Below are 23,167 nucleotides of genomic sequence, written 5' to 3' on the forward strand. Positions count from 1 at the left end.
TGAACCATAGTTGAAGAGGATGTAGTCAGAGCCTAGCGTGGGGGACAATGGTTACAGTGGCAGCCATATGACCCAGAAGCTTCTGAATGGAGAGTGCCGGAATGATCTTGTTTTGTCGAATCCGATGAATACAGGACCAAAGGCTGTCCTGATGAGCTGGAGGGAGAAAAGCCCTCTCCAGAGTGGAATCAAGACGAGCTCCGATGAAGTCGATTACCTATGTCAGGATAAAGGATGATTTTTCGCGATTAATGCACAGTCCTAAATCATCCAGCAAAGAACAAGTTTTCTCGACGGCTGACAAGAGGCCTTCGTGGGTCTGGGAGACTATAAGCCAGTCATCCTGGTAGGGGTATACTTGGATGCCTTGGAGCCGTAGGTGCGCACAGACTGGGGCCATACATTTCGTAAAGACCCTCGGGGCGGTAGCTAGTCCAAATGGGAGGACATTGAATTCGTAAATGTCAGTCCCGATGGTAAATCGTATAAGGCGTCTATGACCTGGATAGATCGATATGTGGAAATAGGCATCCTTCAAATCCAGTGAGGCGAACCAATCCTCCTCAGCAACAGAAGGATATTTTGAAGGGTAGTCATCTGAAATTTCTTCAGTTTAATAAATTTATTGACATTTCGGAGGTCCAAAATTGGATGAAGACCACCATCCCGTTTAGGGACCGTAAAATATCTAGAATAGAATCCATGAAGTCCCTCGGAGCTGGAGATCCAACAGATGGTTCCCTTATGAAGTAGTTGTACTTTGTCCTCCAATACCTGTGAGCGTGGTAAGCCGGATCGGGCTCGATGGAGGGACGGTATCGAATTCTATTCTGTATCTGAGCTGAATGATGGACAAAATCCACCAATTAGATGTGATGGACTCCCAAATGGGGAGTCAGCCTTGCAGCCCAAAAGGGAGAGGGAAAGGTGGGTATGGAGAAAGAGGAGAGGTTTTCCCGCCCCGTCAGCGCTGATGCTTCTCATTGTCGAACCGGCGATGGCCTTGTTGAAAATGTTGTTGAGGTTGCTGCCTCCTGCGCTATTGCCGTTGGTGATACTGTTTCTGGGGGGGTTGGTACCGATAGGATGAGTGCAACCAAGCCCACTTAAGTTTTTGCTGAGCTGGAAGCACCATCCGTCTGGCTGTCATGCAGGACTCATGAATGGACTTGAGTTTGTGGTCTGTTCGTGAGTGAAAAAGTCCCGAGCCATTGAAGGGCATATCTTCATCTCGTCGGGAAAGTTACAATTTCTCAGCCAGGAATGCCTCCACAGTGAAATGGCACCGCCTAGGGCTCTCTAATCAGTGTCCACATGGTGGCGGGCTGTTGATAATTGTTGAATTGCCACCTGCATACTCTCCTTGATGAAGGTCCTGGCCAAATCCTGCTGCTGTTCTGGCAGGGTCGCAATGACATTGTTTAGTCTTTGCATGATAAAGAATTGATACCTGGCAAGGGTGGCTTAGTAATTGGACATATGAAGGCCGAGTCCAGCAGCCACATAGACCTGGCATGCCAAGGTATCAATTTTTCTCCCTTCTTTGTTGCAAGGGGTGGTATGTCCCCTTGATTCCCTGCCTTGGGATGACTCAACAACAACAGAATTTGGTTTAGGATGGTGTAACAAGAAGGGTATGTCGCTCTCCCGAACACGGCACATGAATTTGTATCGCCATATGGTGGGTTGTGGCTGTGAGGGCAGATCCCAGGGCTGGGTCATTGCCTGCTGCAGTGTTGTGATTAGTGGCAAGACAATTGCAGGTGACTGCTCTCCCCTCACTATGTCATAGAACTTGTTGGTGCTCGGATAGGGCTGGTGTTGTGCCTCGATCTCAAGCGACCGAACAAGCCTAGACATGAGCTCTCCGAAGGAGATGTGCGGTTCCTCTGGAGATGATGGGCCCTGGGATGTTACTGCCACGTCGGAAGAGGTGGAGTCCACCTTGGAGCCGGAGTCGGGTTCGAGATGGTACGGGCACGATGAAGAGCTCCCCGGTGAAGTTGGGTGCTCGGGTTCTACGCATCTTGAAGTAGACAAAGCTTCCCCGTGGATGGAGGGTGACGAGCAGTCCCTTGGCTGCGGATGGAAGCCGAAGGAGTGGTAGTCTCCTGAGCCCGACGAATAATCATAGTAGGGCTGGAACCATTCCTCCTCACGACGTTTGTCCATACGGGTACGGTACCATGGTGAAGAAGTGGAAGACCAGTCCCTGGCTCTGGTCAGAGGCATAGGTGTTGGTGAGCAAGCCATTGGGGGAGAGTCCTGAATCTCTCCGTCCGAGATGGACTCGCGTTGTGGCTCCTCGGGCTGGTCGAGGGCCTGCCCCTGCTGGGGAGCAGGTTGTCCTGGACATCCCAGTGGGGTAACCTGCATTGCCGCCTGCAGCATTGGTACTGATGGTGTTGGTACTGATGCGGCCGTCGGGATCAATGGGGCTGATGAACAGGCATGAGGCACAGCAAATGGCGGTTGCAAAAGACTGAAGAAAATGGCGGACACTCTGCTCTATATATAGTACTGAGGGGGAGGAGAGCGGAGTTTTCCTGCCAAAACTGTTAGCTTACTAATCTTTCCGGCCTTAGGTACTGCACAGGTGCAGCACCCATATGTGTGATGCACAGAGGCCACAACGAAGAAAAGCTCCAGTGGGAGCTTTTACATATAGCTCGTGAGCTAAGTTGGAGAAGAACTTCCCAAGGCACTCACAATGGAAATCGAAGAAGAACTGAGATCTCAGCCGGAGCCCCGCCCTCACACTAGCTGTGCAGGGAGCCAGGCTCCCACCAAATACAATTAATCAGCTTTAGAATCTTCCTGAAAAACCACTCCATGCATGCACGAAGAGCCCATATGCACAGAGGCCATGAAGAATAACCAAGGTTCAATTTGGATGCCAAGAAGTACTTCCTGACAGTTGGAACCCCTAGGGTATGGCATGGGCTTTCACAAGAGGTGGCTGAAGCCCCATTAATGAGGGTGTTCAAGGATAGGCTGGACATGCACATGGTAGGCATGTCATGAGTGGAGCTGGCTGGAGCCAGGGGTCAGACTAGATGGCCTGGGAGATGGCCTGGGAGGCCCCTTCTGACTCGCTGTTTTTATACACCCTAGTACAGCTTCCCCCTATACGATTTTACTGTCGGTTCAGAACTCCACACAGATTGGTGGAGAAACGTCGATGATGGGTTGGACCAAACGGACAAGGTGACTGAGGCACCAGTTTGACACTTGTTCCATGATGTGGAGTGTATGCCCATCTAACAGGGGAGATAAGAAGGGTGGCAGACTGAATTGGCGTCCTTTGGAGAAGGACATTGGTGCCGCCAGGTTGGGCCCCACTGTGGTCCCACTGACCTGGAGTAGTTGGGGAATGGGATGGAGAGGCTCAGGCTAATAGCATGGTCGAAGTGGACAAGGTGGCTAGAGCGGCTGGACAGGTTGGTGAGCTGCAAGCCTCAGAATGAGCAGGAGAACAGTGTTCTGCTCTCGTCATATGTTTAGGCTTGCAAGCCTTTTTAGCCTCTTTACAACCCTAGGATTTGAGGTGCTTCCATTCTTCCTTGTGCTTTTTAGACATGTCTGAGGCAGCCATCAGGTTCAGAGCCGATGAAGTTGGCTTTGGTTTGCCTGGAGCACTGGCAGATGGGCAGTTTTTGGTGGCCTCTTTTGAAGACAAGCGGCCCTCACCCTCATCAATGGTAACATCCAATGAGAGCATGCTCCCACGTTTCCATTTTAAGGCAACCAGCCTTTTTTCAGGTCTGCTTGGTGAAGGCCTGGCAGTATGGGCACTTTTCCACACGATGTTCCTCCCGCAAGTAGAAAAGGCATACGGAGTGGCCATCAGTCAATGGCATTTTAACTCCACACACAAAACCCTAGTTTCAGTGCCATCAAGAGGAAAAAAGAAGACAGGTTGTAAGAATATTGAAGGGAGAGACAATAGAAGGCATTTTTAACATTGTTTTTGTGAGGGATACAAGGTGGGGGGTCTTGGAAACAAAGACAAGTGACCAAGAAAAGGGAAAAAAGGGGACTAGAAGATAAACAAGAAGTGGTAAGAAGAGATATGAGGTAAAGCTGTAAGAAAAATTGCAAGAGCTAGAGATCCCAAGGCACTGCAAACTGCAGTTGAACATGAACTGAGAAAATGTTGGAAGCCTGCCTATTTATATAATGGGGAAAGGGGGGTGGGGCTCCTGCCAAAATTCTAGGCTTAGATAGAGGAATCTTCCTGAATGTGGCACTGTGCAGGCACAGCACCCATTTGTGTGATACACAGAGACCAAAATAAAGAATTAGTAGTAATGACATCTACTACTAATGGGAGGCAAACGTTGCTATTCATACAATCTCTGACCAATTCCTGGTGTGTCTTGCTGACAATTTCCACATTCAGATGGTGAATAAATTATCAAGGAGACCAACTACCCTCAACTTCATCCCCACCAAAAAAGGAAGACTTAGTTAATAAGGTCAAAAGTAGTCAAAATGACTATGTAATTTTGAAATCCTTGATCTGAGGGAATGATGAATGTAGCCAACCTTCCATTTCAGGAAAACTGATTTAAAGGAACACAGAGAAATGCTAGTTAACACTTCATGGTTAAATGAATCATTGGTGAAAGGAACCCAAGATGGATATCGCTAAAGGCATTAACAATTCCTATGAAATAAGAAAAATTGGGCAAACAGTCACCATGGAAGTTGCACATGTGGAAAAGGTCTTAGGGGTGAAGCTGAACAGAAATTGAGTATCACTGAGTATCAATCGTACAGCTGTATTAAGGGCTAATGCAATTTTAGGATCACAAGGATAGGACATCTTGGAGGACTTTCATTTATATGGTTGCCATAAGTTTGAGAGGATGCAACAGCACATGACAAGAACAAACTGCAACCAGAATTTTTAAGTCATATGAAACAATATTCTGCTCTACTCAGACTACTTCTGGAATACTGTATCTAGGTCTGGGCCCTCCCTTTAAAAGGACTCAGAGGAAGGCAACAAAGATGGTAGGAGTACGGAAAACAAGTTCTGTGAAGGGAGACTAATCCAGAACAGCAGAACCAAGGGGGAATGATAGCATTCTTCAAAATTCCCAAGGCATGTCACACAGAAGAGCACAAAGACTTCTCTGCTCTCCTAGAGAAGAAGACTAGATCAAGTGGGCTTAAGTTAAGAGAAAGGCAGATTACTGTATTGGGCCTGGGCTACAAAATCCAGGTCTTGGTCCCTGCCTCTGAAAGTATAGGCCTTGCTTTGCATGAGTAAAGTGCTGCTCTATAGTGACCTTGTTTAGCATCCCAGGTATTGTTTTCCAAAGGCCTTGAGAGAGGAAGACAAAGGAGAGACACACAGCTGTCCTCTGCTTTAAGAGAACGCACTGTATCTGACTGGGCAGCAAACTTATGATTTACTGCTTGCTTAGCTTAACTGAATTATGATATTGCATCCTATAATTTTGGCACCCAGAGTGGGAGGAAGATTCTTTTATCATGGGAATCATGACCGATATGGATGGAAAACTTCATGAGTTACAGAACAGTATAATGGAAAGCTGCAAACTGTACACATTTTTGTTGGCTAGTTCACTAACAACCCTAACCACTTTAGGTCATAGCACCTGTGTAACAGCCATCCCCTTTCTCATGGTTAACCTAGCCAGCGATTTTCCTTTGTGCATTGCTCTAACATCCTTGAGGGGGCTTTGCTGTGTGTTCATTCCAGCTGATTGGTGCCTGCCTTACAGGCTAATCCATGCGGAGCATTGTAAATGACCTGCTGCTAAACCCTTTGAAAAGTTAGCTAATAATTTGGCTGTTGCAACAATAAAGTCTCTTTGTAAGCAACCTGGATCCAGCATATTGATTTCTTGGGATCGCTCAAACCTTTAGCTCAATGCCAGGGCAACACAGTTGTTTACTTGTAACTGTTGTTCTTTGAGTGGCTATCTGTACATTCACACATATGGACTCTGTGCCTGTGTGGAGCCTGTCTCTGGCAAGTTTCTATAGCTGAGAGAATTCTGGCAGGAACCCCTCCCACACCTTCAGCATTGATCTATGAGGGAGATTCCTGTCCATTCTCTCAGTTCACTCAAGATCAATACTGTGGCCTCAGGATAGAGGGAGGATGTGATAGGCTGACCCATCTAGAGGGGGTCAAAACCAACCAACTGCACATGGAGCAATTATATCAATATATGATACTGAAGTGGGTGTGGTGGTTATATGAATGAACAGATGACTACTCAAAGAACTACATTTATAACTAAGCCTTTCTTCCTTGTGGTCTCTGTGCATCACACATATGGGTGATTCACAAGCTTACCTTCCCAATGGGTGTCACTATCAAAAAACCAAAGAGAGAACTATTTTCCTAAAATCACAAACTGCTCTGGCACAGACATTGATCCTGTAGTAGTTCACAAATGTCAACTAGAGTGGACCAAGCCTGGTAGATCCATTGCGCAGAGCAGCGGAAGATGTCATCATTCCAACATAATAAGGCTTTAATGGTCCTGAAGTATGTAGACCAGCAAGCTCTAAGCCAAGAAGATTCTAACTAGGCCACTAGTCTCTGGGAAGACACAGTGATGCCATTATTTTTGACTCTGTTACAAAAAAAGAGTTTCTGTGAACAATGGAATGACTCTGTCCTAGAAAGGTACAAAGCCAGTGCTCAATTAACATACAGTGAATGCTTTGCTGATTCCATCAGATTCAAACAAAAAGAAAAAAAAGTACAATGTCCTGGTCAATAGGAAAATTTGAAATGACCTTAAGAAGGAAAGAGGGGTCAAGATGCAGCATCATTTTTCCTCTATGGAAAACCAGATATGGAGGAGTCACACTGAGGACATTTATCTTACTTGGAATGGTAGGCAGAAGTATTGGCCACCAGAAGAGCAACCTTCCACGTCAGTAGGCGTAAGGCTGTCTGTTACCATGGGTTTGAACAGAAGGGCTTGCAGAAGAATGGAAAGATTCCAAATAGGTATTAGTGAACAAGTCATCCACGCAATTTTTAGAAGCTCCCAAAGAAAAAGTTGAGACAGAGAATGGGAAAAAGCCCCTGGACCAGCACATGGAAGCCTGAAATTGCTGTTAAGTATACATTAATTGATGACATCTTCCATCCCCATGAAGACTTATTCTATTGTGCATCAATACAGAATGAAGCCTTCCCACAATGCAAAGGAGGAGAAAACATTCTATTTTGCACCACAGAATCATCTGCAAGAAGGCATCAATACCACATCCATTGTGGTATGTGTGGTATGTGGAAGTTATGTATACATGAACCATAGGTGCAGAGGTCACATCTAGAGTTTGGCTAATGGTACTACTGCATTCATTGACACCATAAGAATGAGGAGCCACTGGATCTGGAAAACTATGACAACAGGTTGTATGCACCCTGCCGGTATCATGCTTAGGACCAAAGCTCTGGGTTTCAGAAGATGGGCCCCAGTGAAGAGGATCAACTGAGAAAGACAAAGGAGAGGTTTCTCCAAATGTATACAAAGCCCAAGATCATCAGTGAAATCAACATCAATGGAATAGTATGAACCTTGCTTAGATGGTGCAGCAATCAGCCAGTTATGCAGGTAGGGATAAACGTGTAACCCTTGAAGGATAAAACATAGAACATAAAAACAGAGTGAGTCAAAAGTCAGTCCTGGGCCATCTAGTCTGTCTCCCTGCTCCAGCCGGCTCTGCTCTTGACATGCCTACCATGTGCATGTCCAGCCTATCCTTGAACATCCTCACTGATGGGGCTTTAACCACCTCCCATGGAAGCCCATCCCATACACCAGAGGTCCTAACCATCAGGAAGCACTTCCTGGCATCCAAATTTGGTTCCCTGAGCCTTGCTCCATTTGAAGGGTATAGATCACCACCATACATTTTGTGAAAACCCTCGGAGTTTTGTACAGTCCAAATGGTAAAACCGAAAATCCGAAAGCCAGTTTAGAAATGTAGGAAATGCTTGTATGAGTCCTTTATGGAGATGTGGAAATAGATAAATTTATAGAAGCAATGGAAGAGATGGAACTGTGTCAAATTCAATCCTGTATCACTGTTCCAATAATAAATAGGACCTAGGCATCTCACACTATTGTTTCCCATGCAGGAAGGAAAAGAAGAACAGGTTGCTTACCTATAACTGATGTTCTTCGAGTGGCCATCTGTGCAGTCACACATATGGGTTCTGCGCCTACGCAGTGCCTTTGGCCGGAAGATTAACAGCTAACGGTTTTTGGCAGGAACTCCGCTCCCCCTCCCCCCTAGCATTATATAAGGAGCGGAGTGTCCGCCATTTTCCAGTCTTTGAAAGACCGGCGTTTGTTGCATAATAAAAGGTTTGTCAGAATGACAAGAAATCCAAATTTAGTAGTGGTACGACACATAGGAAAAAAGATATCATAGTATCGCAGAAAATAGTCAGACCACCCATGACACCAAGCGGGGTCGGAGGGTGGGTTGTGTGACTGCACAGATGGCCACTCGAAGAACATCAGTTACAGGTAAGTAACCTGTTCTTCTTCGTTGTGGCCTCTGTGCATCACACATATGGGCAGAATAGCAAGCTTACCCGAAATGGAGGAGGGAGGTGTCATCAACGAAGGACAGAGGAAAGAACAGCTCTGCCAAAAGAGCAATCCTGTCTGGCATGGACATCGAGTCTATAATGTCCGGTGAAGGTACATGGAGTAGCCCAAATGGCCGCTCTGCACACGTCTTCTATCGGGACTCCTGATGCAAAGGCCGAAGAAGCAGCGACAGCTCTTGTAGAATGGCCTCTTGGAGTAGATGGTAAGTCCAACTTAGCCAACTGATAAGATAGGACAATTGTATTTACTATCCATTTCGAAAGACGTTGTGAGGTGACTGGGCAACCCCAATCATGTTCCAAATATTTCACAAAAAGTCTATTGGAACGCCAAATAGACTCAGTCCGGGATCTATAAAAAGCTAAGCAACAACGAACGTCCAGCATATGCAGAGATCGTTCTATCGGATTCGAAGGGGTCGGAAAGAATGCCGGTAAAACAATCTCCTGTTGCTTGTGAACGAAGTAGCGACCTTCGGAAGGAAAGACGGATCCATTCGAAGAACCACCTTTTCCTTATGAAAATTTAGGAAGGGGGGGTCTACCCGAAGGGCGCAGAGTTCAGACGATCTACGGGCTGAAGTTACTGCAACAAGGAAGGCCAGCTTCCATGAAGCAAGGCGTAGATCGATCGTCGCCATGGGTTCGAAAGGTGGTTGAGTCAGTGCTTGTAAAACCACCGAAAGACTCCAGGTGGGCATTAGAGGTCTTACAGTTGGATGCAGATTACTCAATCCTCTTAAAAATCTTTTAATCAGAGGTTGAGCAAAGATGGAGAGGCCATGTATAGTTCCTTGATAATGCGAAATCGCTGCTGTATAAACCTTTATGGACGAGGGTTTGAGTCCAGACTGATGCAACTCAAAGAGAAACTGAAGTATCTGTGAAACAGAAGCTGAAGGGGCCAGGAAAGAGTGTAAATTAGCAAAGTTAGAGAATCTCTGCCATTTTGCCACGTACGACTTCCTAGTAGATGGTCGTAGCGCAGATTCGAGGATATACTGTAGGTCTGGGTGTAGACTCTGCTGAGCAGGAATAGTTGGAACAGTTTGTGGTATCGATACCATTGTATCAGAGGCGATCACTGTATCCTCCATGCAGTCAGTTTCAGTGATAGCAAATCTGGGTGACGGATTGCGCCCTCCCTCTGGGTAATGAGATAAGGAAGACAAGGGAGTTGGAGAAACTCTTCTCTGGAGACGTGAAGGAGAGTTGGGAACCATGGTTGGCGGTGCCACCAGGGGGTGATCAGTATCCCTGTGGCCCCTTCGTGAATGATCTTTGCCAACACTCTCATGATGAGTGGGATCAGAGGGAAAGCATAAAAAGTCATGTTTGTCCAGGGAATCATGAAAGCATCCCCGAGGGAGTCCTGACCCACTCCTGCTCTGGAACAATATGCCGTGCATGACCTGTTCCGTTGTGTGGCAAATAGATCGATGTCTGGCTGGCCCCATCGGTGAAATAGCATGTCGCGAACCCGATGGTCTAGCTCCCATTCATGGGACTGCGACATATGTCTGCTCAAGAGATCGGCGTCTGTATTTTCCGTGCCCGCTAGGTGAACTGCTACAAGAGTGATACCTCTTGGTATGCACCAGTCCCAAATCTGCATGGCCAGGTGGGCTAGTTTCTGGGATCGGGTTCCCCCTTGTTTGTTTAAATAAAAGACTGTCACCATGTTGTCCGAGGTCACCTGGACGACCTGGTGCAGAAGCACATCCTCGAATGATTGAAGGGCTTTGAAAACGGCAAGAAGTTCCAGGAAATTGATATGGTTCCTGCAATCCCGCTGACTTCATATCCCTTGGGTACGTAGATCGGAACAGATTGCTCCCCATCCCAGTAGAGACGCATTGGTACCGAGGGTTATTGTAGGGTACTGGGGTCGGAATGGAACGCCTACGGTTAGATTGGCTGGGTCTATCCACCATAACAGGGACTGAAGGACGGAAGCCGGGAGTCGAATCCGTTTGGTAGGGGGGTCCATCTGTGGTCGAAACACCCCGTTGAAGAACAGTTGAAGGGGACGTAGCCTGAGTTTGGCGTGTGGAACCACAGCAATGGAAGCAGACATGTGACCCAACACACTCTGAATAGACCGGGTGGGAGCAGTTCTATTCGAGCGATGCAATGAGCAATCACATGTCGTCTGTTCCGAGGAAGGAAGGCTCTTGCCAACGTCGAATCCAGTCGGGCTCCGATAAAGTTGATCACCTGCATAGGGAGAAGGGAAGATTTCCGTCGATTAATACAGAGTCCGATATCGTGCAATAGAGCACATGTAAACTCAACAGCAGACGAAAGTCCTGCTTCTGTGTCAGCGACCAGCAACCAGTCATCAAGGTATGGGTATATCCGAATTCCACGTAATCGAAGGTGTGCACAGACAGGGGCCATACACTTCGTAAAAACTCTTGGTGCAGTGGTCGATCCAAACAGTAGCACATTGAATTCGTAGATTTCAGAGTCCACCATAAAACGAAGGAAATGCCTATAACTTGGATGTATTGAAATATGAAAATAGGCATCCTTCAGATCCAATGAGGCGAACCAATCCCCTCTTCCCAGCAACGGAAGAATACTTTGAAGTGTAGTCATCCGAAACTTCTTTGGTGTTATAAATCTATTGAGAGCTCTCAAGTCCAATATTGGTCTTAGACCCCCATCTCGTTTCGGAACTGTAAAGAATCTGGAATAGAATCCATGGAATCCTTCCGATAACGACAGGCGACGAATAGCTCCTTTAGCGAGGAGTTGGTGAATCTCGTCTAACAGTACCAAAGAAGTCGGAGTATATCGAATAGGATTCGGTGATGGTACAACGTCGAATTCGATTCCATATCCGTGCTGGATGATAGATAACACCCATCCATCAGATGTGATGGACTCCCAAATGGAGAGTCGACTCTTCAGTCGATTCCCAAATGAAAGGGGGGAGTTGGAATGAGAGGTTCGCTCGTCACATCAGCGCTGTCGCCTGTCTGTATCGAAACGGCGGTGGCCCTGTTGGAAGCGCTGTGGCGGTTGTTGCCTGCGACACTGCTGACGTTGATGCGGTTGCTGCTGCCGAGGCGGAAACTGTTGACGGTACTGTGGACGTGACCATGACCACTTCCGTCGGGGTAGAGATTGCAATTCCATACGACGGGCGGTCATCCGTGATTCATGGATTTTCTTCAATTTGCTGTCCGTCCTTGCATGGAAGAGGCCGGAACTGTCGAACGGCATCTCTTCAATTCTCCGCTTCATCTAGTCCGGAAAATTGCAATTACGCAACCAGGCGTGCCTGCAGAGGGAAATTGCACTGACCAGCGACCTCGAATCAGAGTCCATGTGGTGCCTCGCGGTAGAAAGCTGTTGCACCTCCACTTGCATAGCTTCCTTAACAAAAGTCTTAGCAAGTTTGCCCTGGTTTCCCGGAAAAGTATCGATGATGGCATCCAGGTGTTGCATCAGGAAATATTGGTAACGTGCCAGGGTTGCCTCATAATTGGAGATTCTTAAACCAAGGCCCGAAGCTGCGTATACCGGGCGGGCGAGAGAATCAACCTTTCTACCCTCTTTGTCATGAGGTGAGGTGTGTCCACGGGCTTCCCAACCCTGTGAGGATTCTACAACAACCAAATTTGGCTTGGGGTGGCAGAGAAGAAATGGGATGTCCTCTTCCCGCACCTGATACATGGACTCGTATTTACGAGAGATCGGTTGTGGATTAGCTGGGAGGTCGCATGGCTGGGTCCTTGCCTGCCGTAAGGTCGTAATAAACGGCAAGGCAATAGATGTGGATCGTTCACCTCTAACCACATCATAAAAACGATCGGTGCTCAGTCCCGGCTGTTGGTGGGCTTCTATATCGAGCGATCTTACTAGTCTGGCCATCAGATCGTTAAACGATATGTACGGTTCCTCAGGCGACCCTGGACCCTGGGAAGCAACTACAGCATCTGGCGAGGTTGAGTCAGCCTCAGACTCTTAGGATTCCATCCAGTAGGGGGGCAGTATACTGGAGGAAGAATCTCCTGGAGACTCTCTCTAGATGGTGCCCTTGGGGCGTCTCTGGGCGTTGAATGGAAACGCTGCCGAGGCACTGATGTTGAAGATTGTCCCCTAGAGGTTGGATAGTAGGCTGTAGAGTGGTACTCTTCCCGTCTCGGAGCAGAGGAGTACCTGGAGTGGTACCAATCATCAGACCTCGCATCCGAGGAACGGCTTCTACGGCTTCTCAGAGGGGAGATGGCGATCTCAGTATCCATCGGGATCGGAGGCATCGGGGTTGGTGATCGAGCCCTAGGTGGGGAGTCTCGTATTTCCCCATCAGAGATAGAACCCCTCCTCGAATCCATAACGGGTTCGGCTGCCGGCCGGTGCGGTGAGCCCGGTGGGGTAACCCTTATAGCCGCCTGGATGGTCAGGACCGAGGGGGTCGGTTCCGAAGTAGGTATCGGAATCGAGGAAGAGGCCGAGCCTGAGTGACGGTGTTTTGCCTGCTCGGGGTTCTTCAGCTTCTTAACCGGTTTGCCCATCTTATCTTTCTTGGCCTTCTTCTGCACAGGATATTTATCTGAGTCGCTGTGCTTTCTCTTTTCCTTTTGCTTCTTCGGCAAGGAAACAGACTGATCGGCCATAGCCTGAGCGCCTTCTTCAGAAGGGCGTGAGGGTGGAGCAATGGAGGAAGAGGCCGAACGTTGCGGCAGGTCAGCCAAAGTTGGACGGCCTTCGGGTGGGGCCACAACAGTGGAAGGCTTAGCCACCAGCCAATCAGATTGGAGGAGAGCCTGATCCCAAAGGAGTTTGCAGAGGCGGTTCTCCCTGTTCTTCCTCGCCTGTTTAGAGAAGGCCAAACAATGGCCGCACTTATCGGTTCTGTGCCCTTCCCCCAAACAAAGGAGGCACAGATCATGCGGGTCCGCAGCGGGCATTTTGGAACTGCATTTTCTGCACTTGCGGAACGCTGCCCGTTGCGCCATCGTAGAAAGAAGAAAAAAAGGAGATAGTAAAGCGGGAAAGTAATATTTTTGGGTTTTTTTTGGTTTTTTTTATAGGAACGATAAAGAAGAAAAAATGGTGCAAAGTTAAAGAAATATAAGTGAAATACTAACAACAAGAACAAGGGATATAAAAATTTGATAAGAGAAAAAAGGAGATTTTCGAATGAGCAAGAAGGTAAATAACAATCTGAGCGAGAGCGAAGCGGCACTAGGCACAACGAACAGCGGTCGCAAAGACTGGAAAATGGCGGACATTCCACTCCTTATATAATACTAGGGGGGAGGGGGAGCAGAGTTCCCGCCAAAAACCGTTAGCTGTTAATCTTCCGGCCAAAGGCACTGTGCAGGCGCAGAACCCATATGTGTGATGCACAGAGGCCACGACAAAGAAATAAACATTGGTCCAAGACTAGGGTATAAGAAGATGAGTCAACCTGAGAAAATAGTCAAAGTGGGCATGCGGCTTCTACCTGGAACACTCTAATAGGTAGAAACAAAGGGAGCTGGCTTTGTACCAGAGGAATAACTGGTAACAGGCCATAGTAGATTGATAAATGGCTACCTGCAGTCCCAAGGCAGAAGAGTATATGTGTGGGATGGATCATTTCAAATGTCTGTTCCAATCAGGGAGAGGGGAGTGGGAGCAGTCCTGCAGCAGTTGATCCTTAAGTGAACACACGTGATGAAGATCAGAGATAGTGACCAACCAACATGATACCAAGGCAGTCGACGGACAAGCTGGTGGCTGTTGAGATTCCTCTTAGATCTCCATTTCAGATACTGGAGGTGCCAAGATCTCTTCTGGTCTCAGAACTGTGGGCTTGTCTCCCAAATGCTCAATTCTTTGAGTGATGACACTTGGAGTTTTGCTTATGGCCCTTCACTTTGACAGCATCTGGTCTTTTTTTAGTCTTGGACTTAGTCCAACTTCTTAGTCTTGGACACTTTAAGAGATCATCCAGGTGTTGGCGGAATGTTCGGGCTGATGGCTAGAACCCCAACAAAGGCAGGGGTAGTTGGAGGAGTGGCAGGAGCTTTCAAGGTGATTGGGCACTCCTTCTCCACTGGCTTCACTGAATCTATGGTTTGAAAGGCCCTGCTCCCAAGGTTTGCTCTTAAGCAGTCTGCCCTATTTCTGTATGTTTGTTTCATAAAAGCCTGGCAGCAAGGGTAGGAGCCCATGATGTAGCCTTCTCCCAGGCACAAAAAGCAAAGTGAATACCTATCAGTGGATGAAAGTTCGCTCCCACACCTGGCACAGTTGCTGAAAGGAGCCTTCATTCCATAAGGTCTAAGAAGGAAACAAGAAAAGAAGAAACAGAGAAGAAGGGGTAGGAAAAAAGCAAAAGAAAAAAGTCAATAAAGGATCCAAAGAGCAACCAAGACAGGCTCTGCACAGGTGCAAAGCCATTATACTGTATATGATGCCATGAAGAAGAACATAGGAACATTAGGAAGTACTTCTTGACAAAAAAGCAGCAACTACAGAATCAAATCATGGCCAAGTGGTGACTAGAACTCAGATCTCCCAGGTCCCCAGTCTTAACTTTGAATACAACTTTTCAGTGACTATGATACAAAGAAAAAAATGTTATAATGGCCAGTGCAAAGAAACAGAAGAGTAGAACAAAAGATCTCTTCCAAAAGATACAAGAAATCAAAAGGAAATTCAAACCTAAATTGGGAATGCTGAAGGCCCAAAAGGGAAACATACCATTTGATCAGGGGAAGATACAGAGAAGAAAGAATATACCGAAGTACAGAGAAAGAGATGAAAGGATGAGATTCCTTTAAAGAGAAATTGTGAGGAAGAATCTGAATTATTAGAAAATGCACTGAAAGTTGCTCTGAAACTACTTGGAAGGAATAAAACACCTAGAGAAGACAAAAGTACAGTTGACCCTCCACATTCACAGGAGTTAAGGGCACAGAATCCCCAAAACAGTGGAAAAACCATGAGTATCCTAGCCCCTCGCCACCTTAACTCAAACTGAGTGAGCTGCTAGGTGCTGGCTGAGGTGAAATGCCAGCCTGACCCATCCCAGAGGGACAAACAAATGAGTTCTAGGGCAAATCAAGCCAGAACTTGCCCTGAAAGCACAAAAAAGGCAAAATTGTCCAAGCACAAAAAAGCACAAAATTGTCCAAGAAGATAATAATGCTAGGCAAAGACAAAGGCAGAAGAAGAAGAAGAAGGCCAAAAAGGAAGCCCTAGCCTTGAGTCGACAAGAGCTGAGCAGGGCTGTCAAGGACAGGACATTTTGGATCATAAGATCACTGTAAGTTAGTTACAGTTTGACAGTATGTAACATGAACAGTCATTTCGGTTTTCTTGAATCATGCAGGGTGTGGGACCACATCACCTAATAGACCTCCATTCAACCCTACTGTAAGTGTGAAATATCGTTCAAGAGCAGGGAGCATCAGGTGCAGGAAGTGTTATATTTAGTGAGTGAGCCAAAATGTCTGCCCTCAGTTCAAAACCAATTTTAATTTGCAACTTCAACTGCCAAAAATGTTTCAGGAGCAGAGAGTTTATTGATCAAGGGGATTTTTGCTGTTAATGTTGCTGTCAGCAATAGCAGTGGAACTCTGATCACTGATATTTTTTTTCTATTCAGAGTGCTTTAAAAAGGAGGACTAGAGCTCTGCTTTGGTTGTTGTCAGCAGTTTTAACAAGTTTTTCAAAAAAAGAAAAAGTCAAATATAAAGTCAGAAGCTCTTCACCAAAACCAATTCCTTCTTTGGGGGGGGGGGGGGCGGGTCTGTCTGAACCCTCCCACCAAAACATAGACAAAACCCTAAAAAATGTAAACAGTGATGTAAAATGGAAACAAAATGCAAGAAAGAAGCATTGCTTACCTGCAACTGTAGTTCTTCAAGTGATGATCTGTGCAGCCAAACACACATGCTTGGCATATCTCTGGAAAAATCTTTAGAACATTCTAGAGTTAGGAATGATACAATACGAAGGAGACCCACTCACAGCACATCAAACAGTGACCTACATTCTTCATGAAATAAAAAAGGCTCCACAGTGAGAATAACTCTGAAGAAAACCCTGAAGCAGGGAATGAAGACAAGCTTTTTGAATGCACAGATGACCATTTGAAGAACCACAGTTACAGGTAAGCAACTTCTCCATCTGCTTGTTTGTGTTCTTTATGACATCTCACATAGGAAAAAGCATCAATTTTAACTGAAGATGAGGCAGGTAGCCTTATGCAATCAACAAGTCCAGCACACCTTGTTTGAATAATACATCTGTTTGAGCATTAACATTCAGTTAGATTAATAAACAAACAAACTGTACCACTGGGGACAAAGATGGGTCAAGGAACTCCCTGGTCCTTTAAAGGGAGTGCAACCCCATCCAGAACAGGGTGAACACCCTCCATTTGGTCAGAGGAACCACCCAGTAACAGTACAGTGGTACCTTGGCTCACGAACTTAATCCATTCCACAACTCTGGTTGCTACCCAAATTGGCCGCAAGCCAAGTCAAATTCCCCCACAAGGTTCAATGTAAATAAGGTTAATCCGTTCTGTAAATATGTTTTAATCACAAAAATTTGAAATAAAGTAATAAAGAACTACAAAGTAACAAAGTACAGTAGAGAACACTAACTGGGGAGATTATTGTTTGGAGGGAGAGTCCAAACCATAATTGTGCACTAGCGATCGTGCTCAGGGTTGGGGAGGGGGGAGATGGCCGCGATTGGAGGTGCACTCGTGCAGGGAAGACAGATGCGATCACGGGTGCACTCGGGGGGGGGGGGAGAGGTGCAATTGTGGTTGCGCTCGTGCAGGGAAGACTGGCATGATTGTCACCCAATGCGGGGTGTGCAACCTGAGTCAATTTCTGTCCGTGACCTGATTTGGTCGTGAACTGAGGCGTTTGTGAGCCGAGGTACCACTGTATTTCAGTCTTGTCTGGACTGAGCTTCAATTAGTTAGCCCTCATTGTCACAGCCACAGTCAGGCACTGGTTTAACACACCCACAGCCCCACTTGATGAGAATGAAAAGGAGAATTAGAGCTGCATTTCATTAGTGTACGAATGACAATAAACTACAAAAGTCTGGATGATTCCACTCAGTGGTTTCATGTAGATGTTGAACAGCATGGTGGATAAGACTGACTCCTAAGGAAAACCATACTGGAATATCTATGGAGCTGAGCAATATTCCCTAAGCACCACCTTCTGGAACAGACCATCCAAATAAGAGTTGGTGAACCACTGAAAAGCAATGCTGCTTATTTCTACCTCACAGTCTCCCCAGAAGAAATATCATGAGCAATGGTATCAAAATCTGCTGAGAGATCCAGAAATATCAACAGGGCCTACCTGTTTCTTAACACAGGTCATCGAACGGGGTGACCAAAGTTGAGTTTATGCCAAAACCTGGCCTGAAACCCCACTTAAATGGATCCCAATAACAGCTTGGGGTCAATAGTCCTCGGAGGACCCTTAAAAGTTCCACTGGACAGCAAAGAGAACAGTGACTAGAAGGAGTGGAGAGGCTGTTCCTTTGCTGCCTTCACTGCCCTAAATACACCTGATGACACATGCTTACCAGGATCTGTAATCACTTGCTAGGCATTTTCCTTGTGCTGCCCTCAAGCTGTCTGCTGTATTGTTTTGTTGCTCTCAGCTCCAGGATGTACCATGGAGCTGTATGAGATCTACTAAAGAAAAGGCATTCAGGAGTGATTGTGTCAACTGCCTGGGTCATCTCTGTATTCCAGAAATCAACTGGGAATTGATAGAATGACTGGTCATATCAGCTGAAAGCACTCCATGGGCCATCTGGAAACCATTCTGATCCATCAGCCTCCAAGGGCAGAACGTTTTAATAGCCCCCCCCCCCTTTAATAGCATATCCCTGGCTGGGAGTACATAGTATATCCCAGTCATCATGGAAGTGGCTTCTCCCCCATTCCAGTCAATGGTGCACTGGAGTCAGCTAGGAGGCCCCTCAACCCCATGTAGCTAGAGGGAATCATGAATGGCCATGGTGATGTTGGTCCAATAACCAGGAGGGTGCTAGCAAGTAAGCAACAGCATATTGTGGCAAGTTAATGATTTCCAGATGGGGCAATGGAGAAAGTGACCCCCAGAGTGACATCACTAGCAGCAACTATCTTGGAGAACCAGCAGAGGGCTGGTGTCTGCAGTGGTGAATCCCAGATCTCCCAGTGCAAGAGTGAAGTGACTGAAATTGGCTCTGCACTTAGTGTGAGCCCAGATGGTGTTGGCTCTGGACCCAGAATGGCCACACTCGGCACAGGTGGTGAGTGGTGTGTCTGAGACTTCTTATGCTTGCCATTTTCTGCTTCTGCCATCTTCCTGGCCCAGTGGGCCCTGGCCAAACATTCTGGGGTAGATGGAATGGATGGCACAGCTTCGGGAGCCCTTGTCTTAGCAAATGGTGGGCATGGTGATCCCACAGACCATGATGTAAACAGGCAATCGGGTGCCACTGGCTGAAGTTTACACAAAGCATAAGCTCATACCTGTTCAGATAGTGATCAGTCCATGCCAACAAAGAAATTAATGGCTCCCCTAGTCCATAATCAAGCACAGAAAAGTGAATCTAATGTAAGTTCTGCCAAATAGCATCGGTCAAGATATTAACTGAAATGGGGTACAGGAAAAGATAGCAGCTGTTGCAACCATCCAATCAAGCACATTTGCTGTCACAGTTTAAGTGCTTTTTAAATAGCACTCAGATTTATTTATTATATTTATACCCTGCCTTTTTCCTACAAGGCACTCTAAGTGGTTACATCATTCATCTCCTCCTGCTGTCAATCTTATTTCCACAAAAGCAACCCGACCCATGAACATGGACACATGCTGGACCTGGTTTTCTCGACGGGACAGGAAGAGGGTGACCTGAGGGTGAGGAATTTGTGTCTGACTCCCCTGTCATGGTCAGACCACTTCCTCGTGAGGTTTGAGCTCGATGGTGGCCTTTCCCTCTGTAAGGGTGCGGACCCTATTGCGTGGGTCCACCCTCGGAGCCGGATGGATCCGGATGGATTCCTGAAAGCTCTGGGGGAGTTTCCGGTTGATAAAGCTGGCGCTCCTGTTGATGCTCTGGTCAAACTGTGGAATGGAGAAATGACCAGAGCTATTGACATGATCGCTCCTAAGTGTCCTCTCCCGCCGGGCAGAGCCTGTTCATCCCATTGGTACACACCTGAATTACGGGCGATGAAGCGGGTTGGGAGATGACTAGAGAGAAGGTGGAGGAAATCACAGGATGAATCTGACTGAACACACTTAGGAGCCCATTATCAGGCCTATGCTGTGGCGGTGAGGGCGGCGAAGAAGAAATTCTTCTCCACTTCCATTGCCTCCTCACAGTGCCGTCCAGCAGAACTTTTTCGGGTGGTACAGGGGCTGGTACAACCAGGCCCCAAGGAAGATCCTGTACCACCCTCGATAACCCGCTGTGACTTTGCCCAGCACTTCAAGGAGAAAGTCGCTCAGATTTGTCATGAGCTGCACTCCTCTAGTGACTCATATTCCTTAGGGGAGGTGCCAATGTCACCGTTTGGTCACATATTATTGGATGAGTTTCAGTTATTGTGGCTTGATGACGTGGACAAGGTGCTTGGACAAGTATATACCACCACCTGTTTACTGGACCCCTGCCCATTGTGGCTACTATCTAAAGCCAAACACGGGATTGGTTCCTGGAACCGGGAGGTCATCAATGCCTCTTTGAAGGACGGCCGGGTACCTGCCCCTCTAAAGGAGGCGGTGGTCAGGCTGGTCCTAAAGAAGGCGTCCCTGGATCCAGAGATGGCCATCAATTATAGACCGGTGGCCAACATCCCGTTTTTGGGCAAGGTGCTGGAGCGGGTGGTGGCGGGACAACTCCAAGCTCTCTTGGATGAGACTGATTATCTGGACCCATTTCAGTCCGGCTTCAGACCCAGGTATGGTACTGAATCTGCTTTGGTTGCCCTGTATGATGACCTGTGCAGGGAGAGAGACAGGGGGAGTGCGTCCCTGTTGGTTCTTCTGGACCTCTCAGCGGCTTTCGATACCATCGACCATGGTATCCTTCTGGATAGGCTAAGGGGGCTGGGAGTAGGAGGCACTGCTTGGCAGTGGTTCCGCTCCTACCTTGATGGCCGATTCCAGAAGGTGGTGCTGGGGGACTTTACCTCTGCGCCATGGCAGTTATGCCATGGAGTTCCGCAGGGGTCTATTCTGTCCCCCTTGCTATTCAACATCTACATGAAACCGCTGGGAGAAGTCATCCGGAGGTGTGGGCTGCGGAATCATCAGTATGCTGATGATACCCAGCTCTACGTCTCTTTTTCAACCAATCCAGGTGAGGCAGTGGCTGTACTGAACCAGTGCCTGGCCGAGGTAATGGGCTGGATGAGGGCCAATAAACTGAAGCTCAATCCAAACAAGACGGAGGTCCTGCTGGTAGGTGGTTCAAACTCCTGGGTAGGTGACTTGGACCTTGTCCTGGATGGGGTTGCACTCCCTCTAAAGGACAGGGTCCGCAGCTTGGGAGTGCTCCTCGACCCGGAGCTAACTTTGGAAGCTCAAGTGTCGGTGGTGGCAAGGAGTGCTTTCCATCAGCTTCGGCTGATCCATCAGCTGCGTCCCTACCTGGAGGACGACTGCCTAGCGACAGTGACGCATGCATTGGTTACTTCCCAGTTGGATTTCTGTAACGCACTCTACGTGGGGCTCCCTTGAAGACAGTCTAGATACTTCAGATGGTGCAAAATAGAGCAGCCAGGCTGCTGACGAGGACTGGGCGTTATTCTCATATAACCCCAGTCCTCTACCAGCTTCACTGGCTTTCCATCGAAGTCCAGGCTCAATTCAAAGTGTTGGTAATTACTTATAAAGCCCTTAATGGCTTGGGACCCGGATACTTGAAGGAACGCCTGTGGCCATATTTGCTCTCCCGCCCCTTGAGATCCGTGAGATATTAGGAAGCAAAGTACCCAAAGGAAGGCCTTGTCTGTGGTGGCGCCCTATCTGTGGAATGCGCTCCCCAGAGAGGTCTGCCTGGCACCGTTATTTGTTATTTGGCACCAGGCCAAGACCTTTTTATTCAAACAGTATTTTAATAATCTTTAATATTTATAGTTTTAATTAGACAGCCAGTGTGCTTCCAAGTTTTAATTGTAAATTGTAATTGTAAATGTTATTCTATTTGTTTTATTTATTTGTGAGCCATCCCGAGGCTGTGTAGCAATGGGGACGGCATATAAAAACTTAAAACAAACAAACAAATAAAACCCTGTGAGGTCAGTTGGGCTGATAGTTTGTGACTGGCCCAGAGTCACCCAGTTGGCTCCATGGCCAAATGGGGACTAGAACACGAATCTCCTGAGCTCCAGTCCTGCACTCTTAACCATGACACCACAGTGGCTCTCTCAGATGGTACAAAGACTTCACAGTATAGCTAAGCACTAAAGTGAAATACAATGCAAAATTGGAAAAATTGAAAAAAGAAAAGAAAACCAAGGGGAGAAAAAAAGAAGTACTTCAGAAGAATTTGAAGAAAGTTCTGTAGATGGTGAGTGTGTGACTGTGATTATTATATATGATCAGCGACTATAGGAGCAAGTTACTGTCCTGAACAGAATATTACAGTTAGTCCTATGAAACCATCTTGAGTTCAGCTCCCTGCCTAATGCAGGACTCCAAGTTAAAGCATCCCTGACAGATTGCTGTCCAACTGCCTCTGAATGCCTCCAGTGTGGAAGTGCCCACAAGCCTGTCTAGATAACTGGTTCCATTGCTGGACTGCTCAAACAGTCAGAAAAAAAATCTTGCTATCTAGTCAGAATCTATGATAACCAGAGGCCTAGCATGCAATCATCGCAGTTCAGCAGGCTGGTCCAAGAATTCCTTCACCAAGTTAAGGGGTTTCAGATGGAATAGAGATGAGCTTGCCAAGCCAGTGCCAGCCTTTGGAAGATTTATCTTTTGCATAACACCACAAGTAGCAGTCCATACCTTCTATTTAACTGAAAACCTCAAAATATCTCAAAAAAGTCAGCACTTACTTTTCAGTGATTTTGGGGGTATTCTTTTCCTCACCCCTGGCAAAAGGTCCTTCCGCAGCTTCTTTCATAAAAGAGACAAGCAACTCTGCATCCACTCCAGAATCAGGTTTCCCCACAACCTTTAGGATAGAGGCATGAAGTCGAAAATATACCTAAAAGAAAAAAATTGAGAGTATAGCAAAATTCTTCTTGGTTTTAAATTAGTTCCAAAAATCTAATTATCACTATTACACACTCAGGAGTTAATTAAAGTTAAACTGCTTATGATTAAACACACACACACACACACACACACACACACACACAGGATGCTTACTGCGAACTTGTATGTAGCTATTCATCTGGATGCTTATGGCATGAAGACGGCTAGTTAAACAAGTGCCTTTGTGATGAAACGCCAGGATTTGTACCAAGAAGGTACAAAAACATTTGACCAAGACAATGTTAAATATACATTACAGATACGTAAGCTGCCAGTATGTCAAGAGAAATGCTCA

The 23,167-nt window shown here is 46.9% G+C and overlaps 1 protein-coding gene across 14 annotated transcripts in view; it reads right to left on the reverse strand.

Annotated features, from left to right (window-relative positions):
* The window catches only part of CABIN1 (calcineurin binding protein 1), a 257,074-nt gene that overhangs the window by 94,789 nt on the left and 139,118 nt on the right, over positions 1 to 23,167 (reverse strand). For all 14 annotated transcript variants that reach the window (XR_006416074.1, XM_044444094.1, XM_044444096.1 and 11 more), the window contains one exon: positions 22,671 to 22,822. Coding sequence is in view for 13 of the 14 variants with exons in the window: in XM_044444094.1 (XP_044300029.1) it covers positions 22,671 to 22,822 (152 nt within the window). In the remaining variant the exon portion in view is untranslated. The remainder of the gene's footprint in view (positions 1 to 22,670; positions 22,823 to 23,167) is intronic.

This window comes from Varanus komodoensis, unplaced genomic scaffold, assembly GCF_004798865.1.
Source record: "Varanus komodoensis strain SLA01 unplaced genomic scaffold, ASM479886v1 scaffold44_1, whole genome shotgun sequence".
Lineage (NCBI taxonomy): Eukaryota > Metazoa > Chordata > Lepidosauria > Squamata > Varanidae > Varanus > Varanus komodoensis.